Source organism: Mchenga conophoros, linkage group LG22 (assembly GCF_057382185.1).
Source record: "Mchenga conophoros isolate Kocher_MC1m ecotype Shallow Benthic linkage group LG22, M_conophoros_male_GT1.1, whole genome shotgun sequence".
In the NCBI taxonomy this organism is placed as follows: Eukaryota; Metazoa; Chordata; class Actinopteri; order Cichliformes; family Cichlidae; genus Mchenga; species Mchenga conophoros.
The window spans coordinates 25,089,744-25,117,086 of NC_140546.1; the positions used below are offsets into that span (position 1 = coordinate 25,089,744).

The following is a 27,343-nucleotide window of genomic DNA, read 5'->3' on the forward strand; positions in this document are numbered from 1 at the left end:
TCGTATAGTTCAGTGGCAGCTATTTGCCTCATTAGATTTCTTTCTTCCTTTGCTCACGTTGTGTGACAGCATTTCCATCTGCGCACGCTTTATGTTTATTCTACTGGCTGAAATAGCATAAAGGCTGCTAATTCCTTAGAACTTGCTGTTGATTAGTAAATTGCCAGCACGATGAGGTAATTTTTCATCGTTCTTAAATGGCCTTAATTAAAATCACCAGTCTGATTCTTTCAAGCCAAATTCGCATCTGAGAATCCCTAATCATGATGGAGTTCACTTAGCATGGTGTAAATTAGCAAATTAGCATCTGTGCTCACATTACATGGAGCAGGACGTTGAGCATGGGCTGAAAAAGATGCCGTGCTACTCATGAAGTGATCAAAGTGGGAGTTTAATATCCGTTCATGTTTAATTCAAGTTCCCCCGACAACGGGCACGGAAATAACGTCATCTGTTCGAGATGATGCTTCGTGTTGTGTGCTTGTTTTGTATATTTTTCTGATATGGCGTGCAGATGATATTTGATGACATTACTGATGATTAAATTCATTCGTCTTGTATCCACGCTTTTTTATTTTGGAAGTGTTGTACTTACGGATTTTATATTCTAATATTATACGTCCAATAAATCTTTAAAGGGGGATAGCGTTGCATTTAGGGAACTCGTGTTTTTGCTATTACTGACAAAGCTGATGCCACTCTAATGCTATCTCGCTGGCACTTCTTTTTACAGTACTGTCAATTTGTTGTTTTTCTATAAACCAGTTTAAGTATCTTTAAAAATATCTTTAGTAAACCAATCTACATTTTTTAAGGAGACGGGGTAAAATCTGGGGTGTTTTGTGCTCCTGGGCAGTTATGTTCTTTGCTCAGCTTGTATAACAGCCTGTGAGGTGTTGACATGATGAATATATTCTCTGTTTTTCCTTTCATGCTGAAGGTGTTCCAGGCCCCCCAGGCTATGGTAAGATGGGACCCCCTGGTCCCGTTGGCCAGCAGGGTGTCCCTGGGATCCCAGGCCCTCCTGGACAACAGGGTTCCAAAGGAAAAGATGGCCGCTGTAATCCCGCAGACTGTATGAGCCATCCAGTAGAATACAGCCCCAAGGGCCCATCTGTCAAGGGCCCCTGGTAAAGGGCTACAGGGGATGGAGGAAAGGGGCAGGGGGGCTGAAGCAAAAAGACTACAAGGAGAAGAAAGAAAGCCAAACACCGTGACCCAAAGTTATTAAGTCTGACCACAAGATGGAATATAGGCACTGCCTTTGTTGTTGAATAGCTAGATTTACCCTCACCGATTTCTTCTATAGTTCTGAGCAAACATCTGCGATTTCTTTCTAAGGGCCTCGCTGGAACTGAGACCTTCAAAGATACACCGGCAGCACATTTTTATTGCATCATTGTTGTTCCCCCACGAAAGCCAATTCGTTGCTTTTATTTCCTGCTCTTATTTTTGGTCTTGGCTGATTTTTTTTACATTTTCCTCGCTGTGTTTTATTCCTTTTGTATATTTTAAAACAACCCAGGAGAGGTGACAAGAATCACAAACTGCAGTTTCTTCTTCTTCTTTTCTTTAAGATTCTGGTCTCGGCTGTTGTTTTTCTTTTTTTTTTCTACTCTTTTTTCTACCTTTTGTTTGTATAAATCTGTAGGAAGAGAATACACACAATTATGTTAGCACTGCTGCCATCTCTCATATCTCTGTTCCTTTCTGACACAATCCCATTCTGAGTGCATCCCATGCATTTCTAATATCCTGTCCCTGTGCTTGAGGTGTGAAGAAACATATTTGAATTTGACTTTTAAGAGAAAATCCCCTGGAAATGTTTTCCAGTTCTATAGAAACAGATGTCAAAAACTTACATTCAAGGAGTATCTGATGGATTGACTGTTTTGTATATATTTATTTTTTATATATATATATGGTGGCTTTTTATACACTTTCAAATGTTTTGATAAAAAGTATGGCTAGCCCCTTGTCTTTTTTTATTGTCAATGGTTATCCAGCAATAAAAAGTGCCAAAAAAAGGGATTTTTTTTAAGGTCGATAAGCTTTCAAAATGGAATGATGTGTGCAGAAAAAACAGCTTATTTATAAAAAAAATACTTTTACACAGAACACACATTGGATTTTGTAATTATGTTGGTAAAGTTCATTTTGTGTCCTCTTTTAATGCCATTATGTTTGGAAATGCAACCACTTTAAAACATTTCCTTCCATTTTGTACTTCAAAGTAGCGGCAAAAGCCATCTGTGTGCTTCACTCTGCCCAGATTTAAGAAGAAGCAGAAAACATGAGCAGCAATTGGGCCCATTTACCACAGGTACTGTAATCCAAGCACAACCACCAAACCCTCACAATCACATAAGGATAACAACATATTCTGAAAAAGCCTCACAAAGTGCTTTTGCAGTGCTACATGTTACTGTATTTTGGGGCTTTATCTGTTATTTTATCATTTTTTTGGTTTTGTTTTTTTATATCTGGAACTCTGTGAAGCTGTGGTCAGACTTTAGTTTTCCACAAAATAACCCAAGGGGAATGTTAAACTGAATTAAATTGCTTTTCAAAAAAAAAGCGTGGTATCATGTGGTCATCATTGTCAACCCTTGTGTTGAGGTGTATTGAGTGACTCTGTGCAGTTGTTTGATGTCTTTTTGTTCTGTTTTGTTCTGTTTGTTCCAGTGGTGTATTTCAACACCACTGGTTGAAATACAGTCTCAAACCATGACAGCGCCATATTTTACTGATAGAAATGTAGATACTTGTTGTACCTCTCTTGTCATCTGCTCCTCTCCTGACCCTGCTCTTTTGACCAGCTTGTCCAGTTTCCCTAGATTATTATTATTATTATTACTACACACAACACACTATGCCGAGATATGACAATTTTTTTGGCTAATAGCTATTTGGGAACTGAGCTATTTTATGCATCTCAAATGGTGCTATTTTTTTTTTGTTTTTTTGTTTTTTACCTTTTTCAGCTACAAAAATGGGTATGTGTTTTGCTACAGGTTGCTAGTAATAAGGTGCTAAAAAATATATATTGTTCATACAGTGGCTTGAGTTAGCTGTCTTTTTTATGCTCGAATATTTATAGGTCAGTGTTAAGTAGCTTAACAAGTGAAATAGACTGAAGATGAGGGAGGAAACAGCCAACGTCCAAAGGAAAACTTTCAGAAAACCTGGAGAAATATTGGTCAAGACCACTTAAAAACTACCAGAAAGTCTGGCTGTTTTAGATCAAAATGGAAGCAAACCGAGGGATCATTCAAGACTTTTGCACGGTACTGTAGCAACTGTGGCGTTGCCCGCCGTTTTCGGACGCACTTGCCACCATGTTGGTTTTGGGCTCAGAAGCAACCAGAACTAAAAAGAAAAAAAAAGAAAGAAAAGGGTGGGTTGCTATGCTAACAGCTAACACTAATAGCAACGCACAGACACATCTGTTATTATAACTAGTAAAATACTAGAACGTCATTCAGCAGAAGTGAAGCTTAGAATTGTTGGATGGTTCATACTATCAGCAAGTCAAATTAGTCAGAAAATTCACTAAAAGAGCACCAAATGGTTCACTTCAGTTATCGAATTAGTGGATTAAGAATACAATAGCAATCACTAACTGGCTATAGCTGCAGGAGTTGAAGCACTTGTCAGCCTACAGCGTCACCATCCAGCTGGATGGACAAAAAAACCCCCACCACACACTATCATGTTGAGGTACAAGTTGACACAAAGCAGAACAATATAAAAAAAGACAAAAGTTGTTCTTTTTTTCTTTTTGTTTTGTTTTTTTATTGGGTTTATGTATAATGCTACAAAGTTGAGCATTTAAACACGTAAGTCTGTGGAGATTTCAGTCCATTTTTTTAGCCAGCCACAAGAGGAACTTGTTTGCAACTTCTGTTGGCTTTTTTGTTTTTAACTTTAGAGGCTGTACCTTGATCTAACACAAGACTTTCAATAGAGAAACTGAGGTTTGTGCACTCTGTCATACTGAACTGTCGATAATGTTGAATTATTATTCCTAAGACTTTAGAAAAAAATAGACCAACTCATAATGTTAAAATGTTAGACATCCCTGAATGCTTCTCACAGTTCTTGCTATCTTTTCCCCCAGGCACAAAGCTATGACATCGCAAAAGCAACTGACCTGTCAGTTGCAAATACTGCCCTTGAGCAATTTAGAATCTGATGTGCGCAGTCTAGTAGTGCTGAATGGTTGCAACTTTTTGCCTCGGTAGTGCAAGATTATTAAAAGATGCTGAGCGTATGCAGCTTAGGACGCATGGGAGTTTATTTACATGCATACATGGGTGCTCTTAAAGATTTGGACGAGGACAAATATCAAGAAAAACGAATTGAAATAGATCATTTTCCATTCCCAACATGATACAGAAGAACATTGGCTCTTAGAAAAGGTTCCTCTTTATTAGTCTAGGATTGCCTGAACAGCCAGCAAACAACTTTATTTATTTTTTTACAGATGATTATATATAAAGAACAATAAATAGCTTCTTTTGATGAAAATAAGTTGTCGTTAAAGCACCGACCTCCCATGGAAAGTTGACAGTGGCACAGAAAGCACATTAGGACCGTTAACTGATTTGCTCTGAGGAGGAGTCATTATTTCTGTAGGAACTCCTTATTACTCACTGATTTCATTAACACAGGATTTTTGTTGGTGCATATCGTAACCCATTCCTTTTCCTCTACATAATAATCAACACACATTTACAAAGATTTACAGCACTGCATTGTGGGAGATGGGAGTGCCCATCGGGATATGCTGTTGCCAGGCAACAAGAAGAAGAGATAAAGCTAGTTGTTAGTTTCTAAAACGAGACTTGGGTTGAAAGCGGGGGATTGGGAAGGGAAGGCAGTGTACACATGAGGTAAATCAGGGATCTCACTCAAGCCTACAAATGAAAAAGACTACATTTTACAATGCGGTACAGTACTGAGTGGAAACTGGGGCTGCAATCATTTATTAGTCAGGTTTTCGGGGTACACGTTTAAGGCAACGGGTGTGATGTTGGAAAAGAGGCAGGGCGTTAAAACTTCAAAACATTCCTCTGACAAAATATTGCATATGGAAAAAAAAAAAAACATTGAAAGTGACCAAACAAGGAAAAAAGCATCCTTCACCACATTTGGTTTAGCTTCTTTCAGCTCATAGATGCTTTGACTTGGTGAGAGACCAAAAAAAAAAAGAGAGATGTAATATAAAATCTGTTCCTCTTTCACTGCTTGAGCAGGACTGGGATATTTGGACGGCGCTGACACCGACATCCAAAAAAAACCACTTGAGATTTCAGACGGAGGTGGGTGGCTGTGAGCTGCTGTTGTCATGGTGATGTGGAGGATTAAGATCATGATGTCCCACCAGTCAAAACTTCAGGTTGTCAGTTCTAGGAAGGAGCGGTGGGGGGGGCTACACATGCAGTCAATGTACTATTATTGTCCCCCCCCACCTCTCGTTCTTGATGTTGAGAAGAGTGGTCTCTCGCCTTTTTTTTTTCCTTGCCTTGCTCCCTCTCTCCCAGGTGCTGTGATCTGCTTATGGGGAGACGGGGCCTCTAAACATTGGGTCCTTTGATCGTTCCCGCCTCCTGTAGTCTCGGTGAGGTGTAAGCAGACGCGGCCAGGCACATCGCTGCCTCGCAGAATCCCGGGAGACCCGGCGGGCCCGACTTACCGGGGCGACCGGCCTCTCCAGGTGTTCCCTGAGGTCCTCTCTCTCCGGGCCTACCGTCCCGAGCCACTCCATCGATACCGGGGGGGCCTGCAGAGTGACAGAGTTTAACATCAAATGGGATTTAACTGATTTCGAGGGGTCAAAAAGATTAACTGCACCAAATTTCATTCTAAGGGTTGGAAACCCCATTCTGGACTTGGATTACATGTGTGTACTGTATGCATGCATATATTTAAGTTGTGTGCATGTGTGCACACAGAAGTGTGAGTGTGTTTCCCTGTATTTGAATTAGCGTGTGCTGTTGCAAGCCTATTACATTCTCATTCAAGAGCATCTGTTAAATTACTGGAGTTAATGATGCCTTTAAAATGCCTTTCAGCAGGCTCTCCTGTGGCGAGAGCAGTAATGTCAGGTCCTTCAGTTGCTTGCAGTACCTTTCTTCTTCCTCTTCTTATCTGTGTTCATGAAAAAAACTTTGTGGAAGGACTACTACAGTGCCCCAAGAAAAGATTGTTACACTCGACTGAGGTATAAAAGCTAGGTTGAATGTAGGCGAAGTGCAATTGAGACACACTTTGTGAGTACACGTTGATGTACATGTGACTTAAATGTCCACTGAAGCTTCTCTGCTTCTTTAGAGACCAACAAAATCCATGTGAAGGGATGAAGAGACACATTTGAGCTCATACACAGGTTCTGACTTTACTGCATTTGATTGTATTGCTGTGTCACACGCACACTGCACTTTTTTTTAAAGGCTGTCCAGAATCTTAAAATTTCTTGATTTCACAAGTGAATCCATTGTAAGTTACGTTTATGCAGCAGCTGTGTTGACTTTTGGCCCAGTCACCAGAATATTACTATTCAAAAATTCTCCATCCCTCTGGCACTCCCATTTGCATCTTAAAATTTGAAAATGAGAGTATGCTGTAAACAAGAAGGTTTTTTTTTTGTTTTTTATAACAAAGTTTTAGGTGGCAATGTCACTAGATTTTGTGGTTCTGCCCTCAGATTGCAGTGACAGTGAGTACTGTGTGATTTGCACAGTTTTTAGTGGCATTCTGCTGAGGCCCAGCCATGATGGAGGTGGAATTACACAGATTTGACAGATCCTGTGATATCATGTAATTTACATCAGCTTAACACAACTTAACTCCTTATAAAAGTGTGTTTTTCCTCCCCACTGTCGCCAAGTGCATGTTCATGGTGGGTTGTCTGATTGCCAGGGTTTTCTCTGTATTATTGGAGGGTCTTTAACCCTATAATATAAAGTGCCCTGAGCTGACAGTGTTTGTTAAAACGTCATGAAATAAACTGAATTGAATCAAATTGAACTGAATTGCCTAGGAATATGCACAAAATCTTACCTTACAGGTTCATTTAGAAGGCTTCAGGTCTTACCTTGTATTCCTGGAGCTCCTGGTGGACCTGAGTGAGGTCTACCTGGATCACCTCTCACTCCCTTTGGACCTCTTTTTCCTGAGGTAGATGAAAGAAAAAAAAACACGTTTAAAAAAACACGTTTAATGCCTGAGAAGTTCAACAATATGCAAAAGTACTAATGTTTAGTTTTACCCTTAAGCCCTGTGTTTCCAATTTGCCCAGGTGCTCCAATAATGCCGGGGATGCCGCGGGCACCAGGTAAGCCATGTGGTCCCTGAGGCCCAGATGCCCCTGGAGGTCCAGGCGGTCCGGGAGACCCCATTACACCTGCACCACCAAGCACAGCCCTCTTGGCGCTTACTGCCACGGCCGCTAGCCTCTCTGTAACGGAAGAGAGGACATCATCATTTTGATTAACTGATCTTTGATGTTTCCTCAGGAGATTAAAGCAGGTCTAGATGCTCACCCTGCATCATCTTCAGCACAACCTCAACAATATGCTGGTCAGATGCATCACGTCCCTGGAGAGAGGAGGAGAACACTGAGCACTGACTAAACACTGATTGGTGTTCTGTCTGTATGTGTCTGTGATTAAGAGTGGAACTGGACTCACTGCTGGTCCCTGAATGCCCGGCATACCGGGTACTCCTCGTTCTCCATTAAGCCCCCTAGGACCGGGCAGCCCCAGTGGTCCCTGGTCTCCTGGTTTGCCAGGATCTCCAGTGGGTCCATTGTGTCCAGTGTCACCCCTGATTCCTTGCTGTGAAGAAAAAAGAGAATCAACCCAGTGAGGCCCAACACATCATGAATAATGAGAATTAACTCTTATAATTAATACCATAGGCTTTGGGTTACAGAGTTAAAGGTCAGGGTTGACTTATAGAAAGGTGGATATGACTAAGGAAAGAATAAAGCAAAACAAGTCCATCCCTGCAGTCAGATTTCTACTCGTTGTAACTCTCACCTGTCCTTTGGGCCCAGGTTCGCCAGACAAACCCTGTCACAGCAAAGACAGAAAGTCATTTTCCCCATTCATCATTTCCATCCATCATTTGCGCCTCGGAGACACTCACTGAGCAATAATTCAAGGATGAATATTGTAAATGAACATCTAAAAATGCAGCTTCAAAGACCCAAATGTGCATCATTGCCTCACTGTCATGTAAATAGCTTATTTGCCATCTGGATTATAATGGGGATTTGTATGCAAATTTGAAAAAAAAACAGACATCCTCTTCTTCTTCTTAACTTTGGTAATGCTTCCAACATTTTCTTGTATACAACTCTCTGCTTTGATGCCTCCAGAACCAAATGTTTAAACCTTTTTTTTTTTTTTTTTATCTAAAGCCTAAAAGTTGCATTTATTTATTTCCTTTTTCTTTTCAAACTTGGAAACTTTTTGTGGTCCTTATGGCAACAAAAACCACCAACTACTTTAAAGCAGCTTAAGTCTGTGCTGGAACAAATGTCCACGTTTTTACCTTTTCGCCTTTTTCGCCGGCCAATCCCTCGACTCCGGGGTCACCCTAAAAGCGACAGAGAGGTAACGAAGAATAAGGGGAATGAAAAAGGCTCTTGAAAGTATTCTTAAGTACGGAGCCAGTGGTGCAGTTTAAAAGAGGTGCTACTCACAATGCCCCCCTTTGACCCGACTTTTCCTTGGAAGCCCTGGCAGGAGAGACGGAGTAAATGTAAATGTGGACAAATGTAAACTGGATTATCCTCAGAAAAACAAGGATTCAGTACTGATTGAAACCAGCGACACCAGAGACCACAAACTAAGAAAGATGTTGCCTCATTTCTAAAACAAGGAACATGATTATGCCTAGATTATCATTTATATTGCTTCACTCATTCAAGGGTTTCACTGTGAGTAAACACTGCCCCCAATATGCAGCTTTGTGTAACTGCATTATCACAAAGTCCACAGACCTTGTCTCCCTTTGTTCCACTGAGACCCTGGGCGCCAGGCACACCGATGGGCCCTCTCTCTCCTTTGCTTCCCTGTGAGGGGAAAACAGAAGCTCTGCTGCATGATGTGTTTGAAGTAAAGAGCGCGTTATGATGTCTGAAAAAGACACGGTGCAGCTTACAGGCTTGCCGGCTGCTCCCTGTGGCCCAACTGGTCCTCGCTCCCCTCTGTCGCCCTGCGGACATCAGGTGAGGTGAGTAAGCAGCAGCTGCCGCTAGTGTTTTATTGTGATATTCAGGTTTGTACCTTAGGTCCAGGGATTCCTTGCATACCAGGCTCACCAGGAATACCAGGCTCACCCTGAGAAAGGGAGAAAGTACAATTATTCACTATATGCTATAGCTTTTAACGGTTTTTCTACTTTGCTATGAATGCCATCCAGAGTAAGCATCTGGGTAGACACTAACCAGATCCTTACTTTTCATTCCCTCTGTTGCCAAGCGCTTGCTCATAGGGAGTCATCTGATTGTTATCTATTACCACAGTCTTTATATTACAATATAAAGACTGTTGAGGTGCCTGTTGTTGCGATTTGGTGCTATATTAAAAAAACCCTGAAATTCAAGTTGACCACAAAGAAGAGAAACAATCATATATTTACCAAAGGTCCAGAGGGCCCAGGCAAGCCAACATGACCTCTAGGTCCAGGTTCCCCCTAGAAAAAGAATATTATAAGAAGAATATTAAAAGAAAGGCACACATTACACACATTACAAGAACATGAAAACCTGTTATGCTCATTTCCACATCATTTTTATTCATGGACTCTATTAGAGAAAATGTACACGATTCACAGTCCAACATAGAGTGGGGGGGTTAAATCTTCTTAGTTCATCAAGAGTCTGAAACAAGTTGTTGTAGTTCCCCTCCCTTTACGCATCTCTCAGACAAAAGGTTTAAAAAGCAGGTGGCTGGGGCTTCTCTTCTCACTGCCAGAGCTGTGTGTGTCTAAAATGGCAATGTTAGCAATATCCACTCTCACTGACATATGGAGACGAGAGTGGAAGCACTGTCTGGAAACTTGGTGTTTAGAGGAGTCTGAAGCCTAAGCTTTGGCTCACAGGGAATTCATGTACATACCCCGGGCTGCATTATCTCAAACTTGCAGTATGAACATGTAGAAGGCATACCTTTGCTCCAGGTCCACCTTTAGCTCCTGGGCTGCCAGGTAATCCCTGAAGATGGAATAAACAATGCTGAAAACAGTCCTAATCAAAGCTACATATCTGCACATCAGACACGTTTCAGGAACGCAAGCGTGAAATGCACATGGCTATGTAGGCGTCGGCAGTTGGCGGTAATAATGCAGTTTGATATAATGATAATGGTAAAAATAGGCTTGTGGTGTGATTGCCACAGTTGTAGACCTTGCAGTGATGTTATGTGTGTGTGTGTGTGGTTGCTGTATCACAGTTTGACATAAAGCAGGCTAAGTTGCAGTGTATGAGTTTTAGGGAGTGTTAGTGTCACTGCAGTGACCGCGCAGCATCTCATGCAGTGCACATCTCATGCTCCATTACCCGTTAGTCAGAACGGCGCGCGCACAAACACACACTTATGTCTACCCACTGGTCTGATTGTGATAAATTGCTTGCGGTTGAAGAGAGAATGCTATTTTCAAGGTGCTTTTTATTCTAAAGCAGCATGGGTCACGGGGTCACTGTTAACCTGGATGACTGCCCAGAAAACAAAACACACCGAAATTTTACACACCGCTTCAAGCTGGTTTCCCTTGTCTGTGTTCTGGCTTTGTTGAATTCAAGAGAAGAACAGATTGCGCTTCTACGTGGTCTGAGTGACAATGACTGTTTATTTGCATGTGCTTTTTTTTTTGGCGGCGTTGTCGAACAGTTCTCCGACAAAACACGCACGCCCCCGTCGAATGATCACTCACCGCTGCTCCCTGAGGACCAGGAGGACCGGGCATCCCGGCCTGACCGGGGCCACCCTGCATAAATGAGAGCAGAAGAAGAATAAATTAATGTTTTTGTTTTTTTCACCTCCAATTGAAGTTACTCATCATTATCACTGCTGGCACACACTTACCTTGATTCCAGGAATGCCAGGTGTGCCATCTTTCCCATCAATACCCGGCAGACCCTGAAAAAGCAGGCAGATGAGTCAGTGGACTTCATTTGGCACACCTTGCCAAGCACCTCCACAACTGTGGCCTGAAAAAACAAAAGTGCGTTCACTCACATTCTCTCCCTTTTTGCCAACTGCACCCTGTGGGCCTTGGATACCTCGGCTGCCCTGCAGAAGATAAAGAAATCAGCCTCAGTAGAGCCACGGCGCACATCAGTATCGCTGCCTCCATTCAAGCTCTGAAATAGCTTCTTCTTTTTTTTTTTTACACACACCACTGCCTTGACAAAAAAAAAAAAAAAAAACTTTCAGGGAAACCACTACAAGAGTCACCCACTTTGTCTCCTTTATCGCCTGGCTCTCCAGGTGGTCCACGAGGTCCTTCTTCACCCTGAAAAGAAAAGAGCAGACTCACAGTTGCCTTAGTGAATTCAGTGTATGAATATACCTCTTTATATGAGTAGCTGAATTTGTATTTGCGTGTCTTTAAGTGTGTGCGTTCTTACAGGTGGCCCAGGAGGTCCTACTGGTCCGCCGATGCCCTTGTACCCACCAGGGCCCTGAGGGAAAACAACAAAGTGCCATCAATCTGTTCGGATCAGAGAGGGAGCTAAGTCGCGGTAGCCTACCACTCATTGTGATAAAGGGATAATTAGAGCTTAACTCACTTCTTTAATGGGAGCTACACAGAGAGCCAGGCACTCTTGCTTTGGCACTAAGCCGGGGTGCTAACTTGGCTAACGTGGCTAATGTTAACAGTAAGACGGATGGCTACAGCGGATCATTAACTACAGATGGAGGCACCGTGGACCCAGACAACCCCAACTCATTAGAGAGGGAGAGAGATTTGTGTTAGCATCATTTCCATATGTCCCCATTGCTGGTAATGGATGATGTTTGTAGAGTGGGGGCAAGTCTGGCTGTGCCTCCTTGGTGCTCATCTAAGAATGAGAGCAGTACTGAGAGAGAGAGAAAGAGGGAGAAAAACAAAAAGCCAATATGCTTTTTATATGTGATAAACTGAGTGTAGTACTCACTGGTTCTCCTTTGGGACCCATCATTCCTGGATAACCACTCAGACCCATGGGACCCTTAGAAGAGAGGCAAACTATGGTAAGACAGACACCGTTGTCCACAAGAAATGGCTATTTGAGATGATACTATGTAGATTATAATATGAAAATTATAAATATTTAATTATCATCATACTGAAGGTCCTGGGATGCCCTGCTCCCCAGAGATGCCAACTTCTCCCTTGGGCCCCTGATGAAGAACAAAAAAAAAGATTATTAATAATAATAAGTATGTGCTTCGCCCTGTAGCATATGTGCCGGGAAGCAATTGTGAAACCTTGAAAAACGTTTAATCAAACCACAGATTTCATTTAGTTTTGTCTCTATATGTTTGACTTGCAAACATTTACCAAAAAATCTAATTGAAACCCGTTTCTGATGTCTGCATGTATCGATGATCTGCAGCCTGCTCACACCATCCTCTGGTGGTCTTCAGCACCTGAAGCAGTTCAATCAGCGCATAATGGGTTTGCCAAGACTGTTAAAGGGGCGGAAACGAAGACTCGATGGCGCTCTTGTGCCGGGATAAGTCGGGATAAGCTTAGCATAAAGACTGAAATCTTGGGCAAACCGGGAATAATAGTCAAAGCGCCAATTGTTACTCCCCGAAAGCACGACTTGTTTTTGCATATCCAGAAGGCCACGGATTAAACAAACATAATCAGGGAGATTTTCGCGTTACTGGGAGGATTTAGGAACTCAGTTAGATGCTCAGCTCAACAATAAGCTAAGCTGGCCTAATTGTTTCCCTGCTGAAGTTACACACTTTTCATCAACACTCAGTTTAGCCTGAGCAGTCTATTAGCCTGGCCTTTTAATGATGCGACCCCTGAACTGGACACTTCAAACCATTTGTTTATATGCCAATAAAGAAATATTATTTTTGCTGGGTTTCCAGAATCTTGCTCGCCATCCTCAGCAGGTTCATTAAGTTCTTGTTTTTTTTCCCGCACTTTAAAGATAAATCTGATAGTCTTACTCCATCTTTGGCATCACGTGGGCATCAGTGATACAGCAAACCCTGTTGGTATCCATTTAAACAACTGGTGAGGATGTAAACAGCTTTCATTGTGTTTTAGAAGAAAAGAGAGCCAGGCAGCTCCTTTAAAATACTGGTCGGCCTCGGAGGAGCGCTTGCTTGATGCGTTGAGTGTTTTGAGCATCTAAAGCAAGCGCTGCCAGAAAGCTCCTTGTGTGGGAAGATCAGAGGCTAATTCCTGGGGCTTGGCTAGCCGCTCCCTTGGAGCCCACAGTATGCTCATTAGCTCTGCTTAATACAGCGAGGTGAGAGGCCCGCGCTAACCCTGACTCTCTCATCCAACTCTTCATGTACCTGGCTCCTCACCACCCCTTTCATCTGGCTTGCTGCGTGCTGACTCCAGAGCCAGGGCCAGGCCTGACTAATCGCAGCCAGATTAATGCCAGTCATGTGCCTCAGGGGGCTTCATTAGAGCTAATCCTCGCCTCCCCTTGGTCCTGTACGGTGGGTGAGTGTGCAAAAGCAACTGTACGGCATTTACACGTATGGGTGTCTGAGTGCACGCGCATATCCTCTCAAGCGGAGATTGTAGCAGCTCACCGGTCTTCCAATGCTGCCAGGATCTCCGAGAGCACCGGCACGTCCTTTGTGTCCCTAGAGGGGAAACAATTAGGCAGGATGGTGTCATAATAATTTGGTAATGCGAAACGATCACTGATGCCTGAATCAGACAGATTACTCACCTTGACTCCCTGCAGTCCCTGTGGGCCTTTAGGTCCTGCTGGGCAGTTGAGAGGACACTGGGAAAAGATAGTGAGAAGGATATGCAGTGTATGGGTTATAAAATGTGAAGTTGTGTCAGAATAGATTTGCAAGAGAGGAGGAATCTTTAGATCTTACCTCGAAATCTGCACTACCCTCTTCTCCAACAATAAACTTGCCTGGAGGACCCTAAGCAGACAGACAGATACATGGATGAGCAAAGTCACCCAGTCACAGTTGGCAGTCAGTTGCGTCTACCACCCTCCCAAGCTGAGCCAGCACTCTCTCCCTCTTTCACTCCATCTATTTCTTCCTCCATTTTTCCCCCTCTCTGTTTATAGATTGAGTTAGAAAGTTAAAGTATCTCTACAGGTGCTGATGTATTTCTGCAACAGCCAGATGAGACAGCCCACTGATCTAATGGGGGTTTATTTACCCTAGGACAGCACTAAAGCTAAACAAATACACTCCCCTGGGCTGGGAACATCACTCTCAATGAAGCACCCCCCTCCCCTTCTTGGAATCACAGAGATGCACACAGGAGAGTTCATACGCCGCTGGAAAATGACTTAAAAGCATACCTCTTAAAACTGTTTTTAGTGCATCACCACTTAGTGTCTGTTGGGACTTGTTCAAGCAGCAGTCATCTCTGGCTGCGCTTGGTGTTTTGTTACCATTCGGCGCATTAAAAACACACACGCCAACATTAACTGTGTGCTGGATAGAGCACGCATTAAGCATGGCATCAGCAGTATGTCCTTGCCTGTGATCTCATTCAGTCATTTCAGTCAGCAACAATTAGACTGATGAAAATGTACGCCTGATTAAGCCTAATGAACTCCCGGTAGCTTATTTATTAAGTTTTTAAAGCCGATCTCACCAGTCTCAGTGCCTTCATGTATTGTTTACTGTGACATCCTTTCTGTGGATTAACTTTGGGTACATTCAAGCAGCGCTTTAGTGCTTATGTGTAATGGAATTGGGATGAGGCAGTGGCGTTGTGAATGTTTGTCCTCTAGAGCGCTATGAACTGTTCTGCAAGTAAACAATACAATTATAAAATATTTCATGTTCAAACAGGTATTATTTTTTATGTTAATGTAACATTTACTAATATCAGGCTAATTGTTCCATCTGCACTATTTATACTTGGAACCTCACCACACATGCTAAGGAGGCCTAACAGCATATAGCGTAGCATCAAGACCAGAGCAGACACCAACAACAGAGAACGTGACGCTGAATAAGTCAGAAAATAGCATAAAATAGAGGCGCTATTGTAGAAGTAGATGTTAGGCCCAATGCGGCTTGCAGAAGCAGCATGAACTTTATGCCGGTTGGAGCAGCTTGAATAGCATGCCCTACATCAGACTTGCTAATAGGATGCACAGGTGAGCATCAGCTGATGTGGCAGGCACTGAGACCAGCTGACATGCTGAGATTGCTGTCTTAAGCAATGCTTCAGTTAATGGCTGTTGCTTATGCTATCTTTCCAGATTTCTAATTGCTTAATGGATCTACAACAACAAGGAAACCTACATATGATACACTAGTGTATGGGTTTTTTTTAAAAAACAGGCTTTTCAAAAGGTGGTTTTGTGTTTAGCTCGAGGATCTTTGTGACATAGAGTCAGAAAGAAAGATGACAATTCATACGATTTTTCCTCGCAATTACCGGCTTGCCCGGAGGTCCAGGAAGTCCTGGAGGTCCCGGTGGTCCAAGGATACCCTAAATGTTTGTGAGGAGAGTAAGAAATTGTGACTAAGAGCTTCTGAGAAGTTACAAAGGCCCCCATAATAAACTGAAGCTGGAGTTTCCTTACCTTTGGTCCAGTTGGTCCGATCTCACCAGGGAGACCAATTGGGCCTGGAATACCCTATACAGGACAGTTATGTTAGTGAGCGTGACAAACAAGATGATATGTACTTATCCCACCAGAGACAAATTATTGCCACACTTTAAAGAGTTGAAGGCATAACTGCACAATACCAGAGAAGCTACTTACAGCCAGTCCTGGAAGGCCAGGTCCCTGTGTGGACAAAAGTGACAAGGGGTTAAATTACTGTGTAACAAGTGGAACCAATCCATCAGAGTATCAATTAATGTTTCCAAAAGCCAATTAAAAACAAATGCAGGAATTCAGTAATGCGTGTGTACAGTGTCAGTGCAGGTTAAATAGCGCTCAGGAACAAAGACACAGAACACAATCAGTCTGTGTTTGCTGTGTCTTTTGCTTGGAATTAATTATAAACAAAGTAATTAAGTAAGTAAGCCTTCTTGGAGGAAGAACAGCCCACAGGGCTGGATCTCCTGTCTGTGGAGCGTAAGACAGCTGGGTGTACGGCACAGCCCCCAGACAGTACGCCTGTTAACGCTAAATAACGGATTAACTAATAGTGTTGTGCTCAAGCATGACATTGAATGACGCTGGACTTACAAAGATGTGCAATAGATGGACATCGAGCACCACCTAGTGGCGAAAGACTGCTACAGCTGATGCTTCATGATCGCTTGTGTGGAATGGCTGAATCTAATGACAATATGGAGTGTGACTCCTTTATTAAGGATTGCATCAGGCTCGTGTCAGCTGCAGAAATCTTACAGCACATTTGGATAAACTGAACCCAAATTGAGGCACAGCTGGTCAGGCATTCATGCGTGACCTAAAAGGCACTAAGGAGGTTGCCTTAAAAAACCAGCTGTGTTGCAATATGTTTGTTAGAGAACTGAGCAGGCTCGCAAAGAATGCCTAATTCAGTCAATCATAACTCATTTCTTAAGTATCCCGAGAGCCCTATGAGATAATGTTAGCCAATTAGTCATTTTATATTAATATACAGAGAGCACAGTTACTCAAGCACTGAACTTCAATACAGCCTTACATGAATGTACTTGTATATTATGAAACTATTCTATTCTAATCTCTATCTGATAGTTATGTTCTCAGGGAATTTCCAGATTTCAAACTGCTTACTGGATCTACAACAACAAGATCCAGTAAGCTGTTAGAGATCAGTTAGAAAGTCAGATATTGCACGTCTCTCGAATACATGCATAACAGATTAAATAGAGATATTAGAAAAAAGTGTTATCTAAACATTTTGACTGAAGGTCCCTGGCAGTAAATTGCATGGCTGCCTCATAAAATAATATAAGAGATGAGTTGTTTCCTTTCCATCACTGGGTAGTGTTTCGAATGGTGCCAATCATAATACATATTAAATACTGGGTATCACTTATTCATCACTCAGAGTAACTGAACAGAAAAAAATGAAATGAATGATATATAGGAGCCACACGAAAAGCCTTTTGGCTTTGCATATAAGTAGTGGAGAGCAACCTCTGAAGGCTGAAAATCTTTAGTGCCAAAAACTGCAGTTTCTCACACGACCACTTAAAGCAAGCCAGCCCTCGTGGACTGTTAAATATTTCTGTACATAATCTGCAACATAATCTGCAACCACTGTTGTGTCTTGTCTCGTCGATTGCTCCTGTGCATTTCTGGCTGCTTTTTCCAACACATTTTCTGAATGAATCAGTGAGAGTATAATAATAATTTTCCTCATTATAAGCAGTGTTGGGGAGTAACGGAATACATGTACCGCCGTTACGTATTTAAAATACAAAATATAAGTAGGGGAGACTGGGGATAGTTGTAACATTTTTGACATTTCTGTCTGTAAATTGGAGCTCTTTTAAGGTAGTGGATTCAAAATGTAATGCAAAGTATTTACATGTCTCTGCTATTAAATAGTGCAACTATTTTCTCTGCAGCACAGTTACCCATTGCATGGTATGGTCTCAAACACAAAGAGTGAAATGTTACAATTAACCCCATAGTCTGGGTTAGTTGTAACATATCCTGGGGTGAAATGTAACACAATGAAATAAGGGTACTAACAAAACATTAACATGTAATCTTTGTTTATTCAACACATGAATGCACTTAGAGCCATTTATGTAGCTGTGTGTGTGTGTGACAGAATGCAGAAATCTAGCTTTTGAGCATATTCCAACCCCCCAAAAAAGACAAATTATGGAATTTTCTGCAAATGAATATTTCATTAATTTTGGTTGGTCTTCCTTGAGTTTGGCCTCATTGGCTCAGTGGGCATTATAACCTACAGCTCTTGCACCAATTTTAAACATAACAATGAAGCTGAAAAAATGTAGTTGTTCACCAGCATCGCAATTCCTTTATTTTTTTCAGGGTTTACCTTGGTGTGGTTTGCAAAGTGCTTCAGAAAGATGAGGAAATCTGTTTCTTGCACCCATCCTGACTTATTTCCACTACCAATACTTCCTACTGGTCCATCTCTGACACAGTGGTCTGCATAATGTATGTGTGGGAACACAAACAGTGGAGGAATTGTGTTGCCAATGGCATTAACCGCATATACAAATGTGACCAGTGAACCTCTCTCTGCTGATGTTGTTGCCCCAACTTGTTTAATATAAGTTAAAGTAATAGTGTGGTAAGTTGTAACATCTGCATTATTGTTACAACTAACCCAGACTGTTGCTGTTACAACTGACCCAGACTCCTATAGCCATGAACTAGCTTACATTACAGCCAACGGCTAAAACATTAGCACTAAAGACCTACACAGAATATATCCCCATAGACATACAAATAACATAATTCAAGTTTGATGAGTTTAACTGCAAAGCAGATAATGCTATTACAAATTGAAATAAAGTAGAAAAACTTACTTTTTGGCATACAAATTACTTTTTTTCGTGTTAAATTGTCTGTGTTTGACAAAATGTGCTGATTTTTCACATGTGATAGCAGAACTGAATTGGGCATGCACAGGATGAGTCACATCATTTGAAACTTAGCCCTGATTGGAGAAATTGGAAGTGTTACAACTGACCCACGTTACAACTATCCCCGGTCTCCCCTAACTGTATTCCGTTACAGTTACCGTTTAAAAAGGTGGTATTCAGAATACAGTTACTTTGTTGAAATAAATGGATTACACTGCGGTACTTTCCTGTTTCATATTGTCGCGGGTCAGGACTGTTTGGGTTTTGTTTGACAGCTACGTTCTGTTGTTCCAGGGGGCAGCGTTACGGTTGCCATGGTTACAGGGCGACGCTCTCTCTCTCTGCGACTGTGTGTTTCCTGGGTGAGAGAGCGCCTTTTCGTTGTTGTTGTGCTAAGCTAACAGGCAGAATGCTACAGGCATAGCCCTAAAGAATGTAGCATCATGGGCAGTGTAGTCCGTGCTGCAGGGAGAATGGACTGCCATACACGTTATGGGTCTGTGAGCGCGAGGAGGGAGAAAAAAGGATAATGGAAAGGTACGAGTTGTCATTGAGAAAAAACGGGAGCTGGAAGCATGTAAATATAATAATAACCACTGCAGCCAAGAAGAGTGCCTGACGAGCCCAGTTGTAAGTAAGCTATTAAGACTCGACTGTACACCGTGTTCGTGTTTTCCTCCGAAAACAATAAGTTCCGTTGGAGCAGTCTTTCAACGCCTCTCTCTGTCTCTCGCAAGAAAAGTTGACCCACACAACAAAGTAAAGCTATTTTTCGGCTACGAGCCGACAGGGACCCCGCCGTATTAGTCAGAGGTCCCTTTACTACAGTTCGGAGTCGCGGACCTTCAGTAACAGTAATGAATCACACAGCAATAGTACATTCACGTTGTTGTAAAAAGCATGATAATATATTAAGTAATCCAAAGTATTCAGAATACGTTACTGTCATTGAGTAACGTAACGGAATACGTTACAGAATACATTTTGGGGCATGTATTCTGTATTCTGTAATGGAATACATTTTAAAAGTAACCTTCCCAACACTGATTATAAGATGATGATGATAGCCTCCATATGCGGAATTACAGATGTAAACAAATCCTAAAGGGAGATCGCTAAAATTGTTGGAATCAATGTGAAGAATCGGAAAAACACGACGACCACAACAAAGATCAGGAACCCATGAAGGGGGAAAAAAAACACCAAGATGTGATCACAAGTTAATTAATATATAATGCCCAATGTTGCAAGCTGGCAATGGCCACTTAAGCAGATTATATCTGCTTTACAAAGATTTCCCACAGCAATATAAATAAGCTTCAAGGGGTAAGCTATTCAGCTTCTCTTTGAATAGGCTGTGTCTTAATACCTGGAACTGGCATTCTGTTTTCCCACAGTGAATTAGAAATGCACCTGTTAACTACACCGAGTCATGAGTCCCTATCTGCTACTCTCTCTGTCTAAAACAAAAAGGAGAAATGGTTTCATAGGATGGGAAAGTCAAAACCTCAGGGTTGTAAAATGCAAAGAAATAAGTGATGGTGTCTGTTTGTTGTGTACAGTTTATGATGCTACATTGTAACTGCAGTTGTCAGAAAACTAGAGTTGACATTTTGTATATTAAGTTCTTTTAAAATGTTTGCAAAAACCAAAAAAAGTGACAGTTAAAAATTGATTTACTCACAGGAGTTCCGGGCTCACCAGTTGGACCTGGTTGACCCTGCAAACAACAGAAATCAGTAACATATCTGTGATGGTTAACTGTGGTATTATTACACATATAGATGACAATGACAATATCTTTTTGAAATGAAAACAGCACACCAGGATGAATGAAAGAAAGTCCTTAACAACACAGCGATTCTCACGCTTTCCCCTGCAAGCAGGAGTTCGACGTCATTCTCAACATCACAGTGACAGGGCATAGGGAACATTACCCAGAGATTTTATATTTCTATAAATCTGAACCTTTCAGAGTATTCCACCAGCAGCACAAACAGATTTCACACAGAACAGCAGCACAATTGTGATTTTGCACTAATAATCTTTTTAGGTTAAGGTTTAGACACTTGCCTTTGGTCCAGGTCTCCCGATAGGACCTCGGTCACCCTTTGCTCCAATCAAACCCTGGAGGCAAACAGAAAGAAATGAAATCGGGTAGATGTGCTATGCAGTATATACTGAAAACCGTCACAAATGAAACATAATTAACATCACAGGAGGGTTAACCTCACATTTAATCAAAGTTGACTTGGTTCAGGTAAGTAATTGGGAAACAAACCTGAGACTGAGATTCCGGGGCAGATTACTGGCTTAACCTCTGAGGAATGCCTGGTTTTGTGTGTGTGTGTGTGTGTGTTTGTGCTTCTGTTAGCATGTGACCGTTTGGCACTGATGCTCAAGTTCCATCTGAAGCAGCAACTCAAATTGAAAAAGCTAGGACACAGTTATATACGAGTCTCTGTCTCTGCACAGTGGCAGTAGTTAGGACTTGCAATGCCATAATAATATGCCTCTTATTTTATAGTTAAAACAAACATACATGAGCAAAACAAGTAATGTGTAGTATATAGACCAGATTAACGTCATCAACACCTACTAATATTCTAAGCTCTTATGTAAACTGATCTATTCCAATGACAATTGGACAAACTCCACTCTCGATAGGTTTCATGTTCTCTGTGGAAAGCTGGGGAAAAACCTGGTGTAAATATGTAGGAAAAAAATAATAATATTAACCAGCCCCTTTCAGCACTGTTAAAACAGATACCTCGATAAAAAAATGAATAATCTGTGAGGTACAACAAAATCAAGCTTTCTGGTTTCTTTTTACAGACCACTTGTAGTGCGTATTTTATTATCTAGTCATATTTTAGCGTGATGTGGTTGCATGGAGGTAAACATATTAAAAGCAAAGAAGAGGGATTGAGTTTGTGAAATGTAGTCCCAAAACTTCTGGTAGTAGCTTTGAACCTGATATCCTGGCTACAAAACACTGACCTGTGGGTGCTCAGACTGTGCTATCACAAACATAGCATGTTGTAAAGATCATCCAGGATATAGGACAACAAACAAGACTGAGCCTCTAGTGCAGGGATGTTAAACTTATTTTACATCGCAGGCCACAAACAACCCGTTTTGCTCTTACATCAGTGAAGCTACCCTTTCTGTCAATGTAGAGAAATCTAACTACACATTTAATCAATGGATATCTTAATATATGAAAAAGAAGCACAATTTCAACAGTATGTCTCATTTTTTCTTCATGATAAAGAAACGCTGCTGTAGTAAATGAAAAAACCCTGTCAGCATGACTCTTTGGCCTTGAGTTGTAACAAGTAAATGCACAAAATTACAGAAATCTATCATTTAATTACTTTGGCATCGTATGAATGGCCATGGAGGAGGTGTTTGTCTGAAGGAAAAGCTGTAAAACTTGTGAAAATACGTTTCAAAATTGAAGTTCAAAATCTGGAAGCAATATTTTTAAAAGTTTTTCTCCTTTTTTCATTCTCTCTTGCACACAGTTTACTTACATCAATGCCATTCTCCCCGGATGATCCGTCAGGACCTGGCTCTCCTGGCTCTCCCTTCTGCCCCTACAGCAAAATCCACACCGTAAAAACCGTGTTCAAGTAAATCACAAGTTAAAGTTGCTGCAAAATTAAACTGGCACCGTGACAGTACAGACTTACTGGTGGGCCAGGTGACCCGGGACGCCCTTTCTCTCCCTGCAGATAGACAAAGGGCATGTGTTAACCCAACTAAACATACAGTACACGCCATGGTTACACCTTTGTGTTCACAACTGTATCATATTCATCACCTAAATGCCTTTCATTGCTACGCATCGCCTCATAGAAATGAATTTAGGAAGATTTATCACGTCGCAAATTTCACGAGACAGCATGAGAAAAATGTGCCACATAAATATATACTGTACTGAGCACAGAGAGGTGCACGGGCAGATGTTAATCAGTTGCTCCAGTGTTGATATTATAAGCAATCTTTAGATGGACTCTGAAGTGTAAGCGTCAGCCACACTGGCTGCGTTTTCTATCAGGCTTTGATCCCACTGTTAAGCCTTTGGATAAGTGAGCAAAGAGTGACAGGTTTAATAACATGCTAAACTGACACCGTTTATTGATAGATAAAGAGCCTTTTAAAAATAGTTTTTTGGCTAAAATGCTAATAAAAAAAGAGACTTTTTACATTTGATTTGGTATTGAGCCATAAAGCATGCTATCTCCACACTGCTCTAGAGCAGCTTCTGTTTCCAACACATTTACACAACTTTGCCTGTTGTTAACCCTTTGAGTAACTCGCACATATCACGTTACTGTGACCCAAACTCGGGTCTGAGGCAAGGATCTCTTCTCAAAGACCCCTCTCTCTGCTGGGAACAGAGCTCTTTTGTGCCGGTGTTTTCATTTGCAGCGCTCTCTGCTGGTATGAATTCAGTACTGCGCCACACCTCCTGATTTGGTATTTCTCCAGCACAATGAGGAGCTTTGTGGGAAAACCTATTTGGCAAACCTGTGTGGATACTCACATCAATGCCATCTGACCCAGGAGTGCCAGAGGGGCCGGGTGGGCCTGGCGGGCCCGGAGGTCCAGGTGGACCCCTCTGAAACACAGACAGAGAGGAAAAAAGGTCAAACAGCAACATTTACTAATTCACTCTGTGCAGTAGCCTGTAGCAACAATCAGGATGCAGTATCATTGTGGAATATATAACTAACAGATGTTAAATATATATTGTAATATCATAGTGGATATTAATTTTCATGGATTTTTATAAAAATGAAAACACATTTGATGTATGTTTTATTTTCCCAAATAAGGAAATATAACCTAACCCTCCATCATAGAACCAAATATCGGAGTGGTTACTGCAGGTTAAGGTGGGCAACTCTGAAAGCCGAGTGAGTTTAACATGGAGCATTGCAACAAAAATAACATGATAAAACTGGCATCTTTGAGGAGGTAAACACAAAGGATCGAGGAGGAATGTGGGAGGAAGGGCTAAAAGACTGGCACTGTTTACCCCCACCCAACCCACCCCCCTCCTTCTCCATCCTACTGCCTGTCTTGAACAACATTTTATTGCAAGGGTCAGTCCATCAAGTGATAAAAGAATAAATCCCACTTTGAATTCTTCAGGTGTTAAAACCCCCAAAACAAAACACAGAATGATCCTTGAAAGTGAAAACTCCTGTAAGTCCAGAAGATAACGTGTAGGTGTCTGTTTGAATAACAGCTTTCACGCTCAGTGGACAAAGTTTGTGTGTCGGTGTCAGTGCACACTGACTTTCCCCCCCCTTAAATCTGGCATGGCTGCAAAGATTTGACCCCCAAAAAACTGAAAAAATAAATCCCATCATTCTTGGTTAAATAGTGCTCCTCTTGGCCCCTGTAAAGGTAGCCTAGGTAATGATGAATCCGTGCCTTAAAAAAGAGGGGGCGCCGTGGTTAGAAAGACCTAAGAGTCCGTGTACGATAAGGGTGATCCATGAAAGATCCACAAGATAGCTTCCACCCCTGAAAATCATTTTCTTCTACATTCATTCTATAAAGCTGGGTACTCATCACACTTATATCCTTGCTTCCATGCTGTGGTTATTTAATCCCTTCATCCAGCCCAAGATGGCACGAAACCTACAAGATCACCTGAAGATATCCATAGCCGACTGGACCCTTACCGAGGGCCCTTACCCCCTGAACCCTTGAGCCCCGATCAAGTTTTGAGCTCTTCTGTGCCACTCACCACTTGAGCCAAAACCAGGCACAAGGTCTGCAGAATAACCCAGGTCTTCAGCAAGGCAGAGAGAGCAGCCATGGTCCCTCTCCCCTGTCCGTCTCTCCTCGGTTGAGCAAATCCTCTCTTCTAGTGCCTCTTTCTGCTCCCTTACTCCTCTCAAGGCCGGCACAGTGCAGAGCTGGTGGAGCAAAGCTGTCAGAGAAGAAGGAGGAGGAGGGGAGGTCGGGGGTGCTGTGTGCACAGCCCACAGGATGGATGGCAAGTTGAAGAGGGTGGGGAGGGAGTAGGGCAAAGAGAGTAAGAGAGGTGTTGTCCAGCCCCCAGTGCTGGCCCCTGGAAGCAGAAGAAAAATTCTCTGTCTCAGGCTCAACAGTGTAAAAACACACACATACACACGTGTAGTTTCTAAATCCTGTTGGGCAGGATTTACCAAACTTCCCAAATTTGGGGGGATCTGAGCAGTTAATGACACTGGAGTGTAATCACAAGCATTTCATCAACTTCCTCCCTTATTCACATCTTGCCTTTTGTTTTGTTTTCTCGCACTGTACTAAAATAACCTCAGAAAAAAATGTAAATGGATGTGATTCAGTGAGTGAGGAGGCACTGGTGACTTTCAAGCTTGTTCACAAAAATGGGTGTCTGCATCTTCTTTGCTAACAGAGGGGATGAGCGAGCACTTCCAAATAATGCACCTGATCACCAAGCAAAGTCACTTACTGACATCTAGTGGTCATTAAGCAAAGAGCATGTTCGCTCCCACACTAATCCAAAGTGGCCTCTAAAAACTAGCAAAACAGTGAAAAATGACCTCACAGTGACCCCTATAGTACCGAAATTTTATTACACCAGCGTTAGCCTCTGTGGCCACTAGATGGCAGCAAAGACACATCAAGAGATGCCAGTGGGCCTCTAAGATCTCCATCAACGGGGCATTTGCTGTCCTCTGTGATAATAAAGACAGTACTGAGTATGTTGAGAGGAAATGCATTTATTAGTGAATTGAGATCCTTTACACTTTGCAGGGGATCTCAACACACCCCCACGAACAATAAATTAGGGAAAACATCTCAGTGGTGGCTTTTGTGCTGGATTTGTTTTTCCCCATTTCCATTTGCAAATCTATCACTCGCTAAATCAAAATTAATTGGTATTACATTTTTCATACTTTACTCAAAGGATTAACTCTAAACTACGTCATGCTGAAAAAACCCCCCACCAAAAAAAAGTATTAACAAGAATAATTAAAACGCAACATGCAGAAAGCCATTTGAGTGTTTATGTATAATACATTTTACACTTGTCTTTTGTGTCAAAACAACGTCAATGTCAGCTTTTTTCTTTTAGAATATAAAGTATTCAATACAAGAGAAAAAAGGGTTCAACTGGCTTCTTAAGTCAGAAAAGGATTGCAAAATATTACGCAGTTTTCCTCTTTCTGCATTTCATTTGATGCCAATACTGTACATTCATGAAATAAGCCAAATTATTATGAAGATATAATATAAGGCGTGTGCTTTGTGTAGTCATATCTAAAAAGAGTGCACCGAATCTTCCTTTTTTCAGGGGCCATGAGCAGGCATTGTGGAGGCAGCAGCCCTCTGCTTTATTATGCCTTTGCGAAGTGTTAACTTCAGTGGCACCTCTCCCACAAATATCTTTAAAAAGTCAATGTCAGCGAAGTTCTGCAAATGAGAAATAGTACTTTCTTGTAATTCCCATGAGTCATTTCCTTCAAGCCGTTGACTGTTGCAACATCAAGTAGGAACTCATTTTAGATGCAATTAATCTGAGAAATACAAAAAGTGATTCAAAAGAAGCTCAAATGCAGAGTTCAGAGCTTTAGGCTGTAAGAGAGTCAAACTTAGTTTAATGAAAAAGAACCTTATGTATTGTTCCTTTTATGTCTCACATGCTTTTATAAATGGATATAGTGCATATACGTGTACAGTTATGTTGGTATTTTGCTGGTAAATCTGTGGGTTGTGTGATGAGCTGTGAGAAAGAGGACAACTCTTTTTTTCTCTAATATCTACAATCATATGAAAAAGAAAGTTTTCGTATGACTCTTTATAATCCTGTTCAAAACGAACTAGACTGCATGATTCAGTAGCTTGTAGAACCACCTTTAGGAGCAATGACTCAAAGCAATCATTTTCTTTATGACTTTATCAGCGTTTCACATTGATGTGGATGAATTTTGGGGCACTTTTCTTTAAATGGCTTCAGTTCATTGAGGTGTGTGTGAGCATTTCAATGAGGTTGAAGTCTGGACTTTGACTGGGCCATTGCAACACTTTGATACTTTTCTTTTTCAGCCATTCTGTTATAGAGTCCCTTCTGTGCTTCGGATGTTGCATGATTCGATTTCAGTCAAGCTTTAGCGTTAGGACAGATGGTCTTACATTCGACTGTACTATGCGTTGGCACACAGAGAAGTTGATGGTCAATTAGGCAAGGCACCCAGGTCTAGTGGCTGCAAAACAAGCCAAAATCATCACCCCTCCACCACCACCATGCTTGACAGTTGGTATGAGATGCTTGTGCTGATATACTGTGTTTGGTTTTTGCTAAATGTGGTGCTGTATATTTTGGCCAAACATTTTTATTTAGGTCTTGTTGTTCCAGAACTTGCGTTCAAATGCAACTTTGCAAACCTGAGCTTTGCAGCCATGATCTTGTAGAGGAGAGACTTTCTCCTGGCAACTCTTCCACAGAAGCAGTACTTTGTTCAGTTTTTTGTTCTAATTATAATCATTAACTTTAACATTTAACAGACCAACTGAAGCTTGTAGAATCTGAGATCTAGCTCGTTGTTTTGTTGCAATTCTCTGAGCATCACATGTTCTGACCTCAGAG

The 27,343-nt window shown here is 41.7% G+C and overlaps 2 protein-coding genes across 6 annotated transcripts in view; one reads left to right on the forward strand and one right to left on the reverse strand.

Annotated features, from left to right (window-relative positions):
* Positions 1-2,577, forward strand: part of col16a1 (collagen, type XVI, alpha 1) — an 87,871-nt gene extending 85,294 nt beyond the window's left edge. For all 5 annotated transcript variants that reach the window (XM_085261280.1, XM_085261284.1, XM_085261283.1 and 2 more), the window contains one exon: positions 941-2,577. In XM_085261280.1, coding sequence (XP_085117406.1) covers positions 941-1,134 — 194 coding nt within the window. In that variant the 3' untranslated portion in view covers positions 1,135-2,577. The remainder of the gene's footprint in view (positions 1-940) is intronic.
* A 1,190-nt stretch (positions 2,578-3,767) lies between these two features.
* On the reverse strand, positions 3,768-24,731 carry col9a2 (procollagen, type IX, alpha 2). Its single transcript, XM_085262534.1, has 32 exons — positions 24,491-24,731; positions 23,276-23,350; positions 22,419-22,454; positions 22,260-22,322; positions 20,797-20,850; positions 20,408-20,443; positions 15,959-15,982; positions 15,776-15,829; positions 15,628-15,681; positions 14,091-14,141; positions 13,934-13,990; positions 13,791-13,844; positions 12,348-12,401; positions 12,176-12,229; positions 11,645-11,698; positions 11,476-11,529; positions 11,253-11,306; positions 11,100-11,153; positions 10,948-11,001; positions 10,184-10,228; positions 9,655-9,708; positions 9,300-9,353; positions 9,175-9,228; positions 9,014-9,085; positions 8,714-8,749; positions 8,563-8,607; positions 8,046-8,078; positions 7,695-7,841; positions 7,548-7,602; positions 7,274-7,462; positions 7,100-7,177; positions 3,768-5,785 (listed from the first exon to the last, which is right to left on the reverse strand). Exons 1-32 carry the CDS (start codon positions 24,560-24,562, stop codon positions 5,580-5,582), a joined length of 2,076 nt encoding a protein of 691 aa, XP_085118660.1. The 5' UTR covers positions 24,563-24,731; the 3' UTR covers positions 3,768-5,579.
* Positions 24,732-27,343: the final 2,612 nt, after the last annotated feature.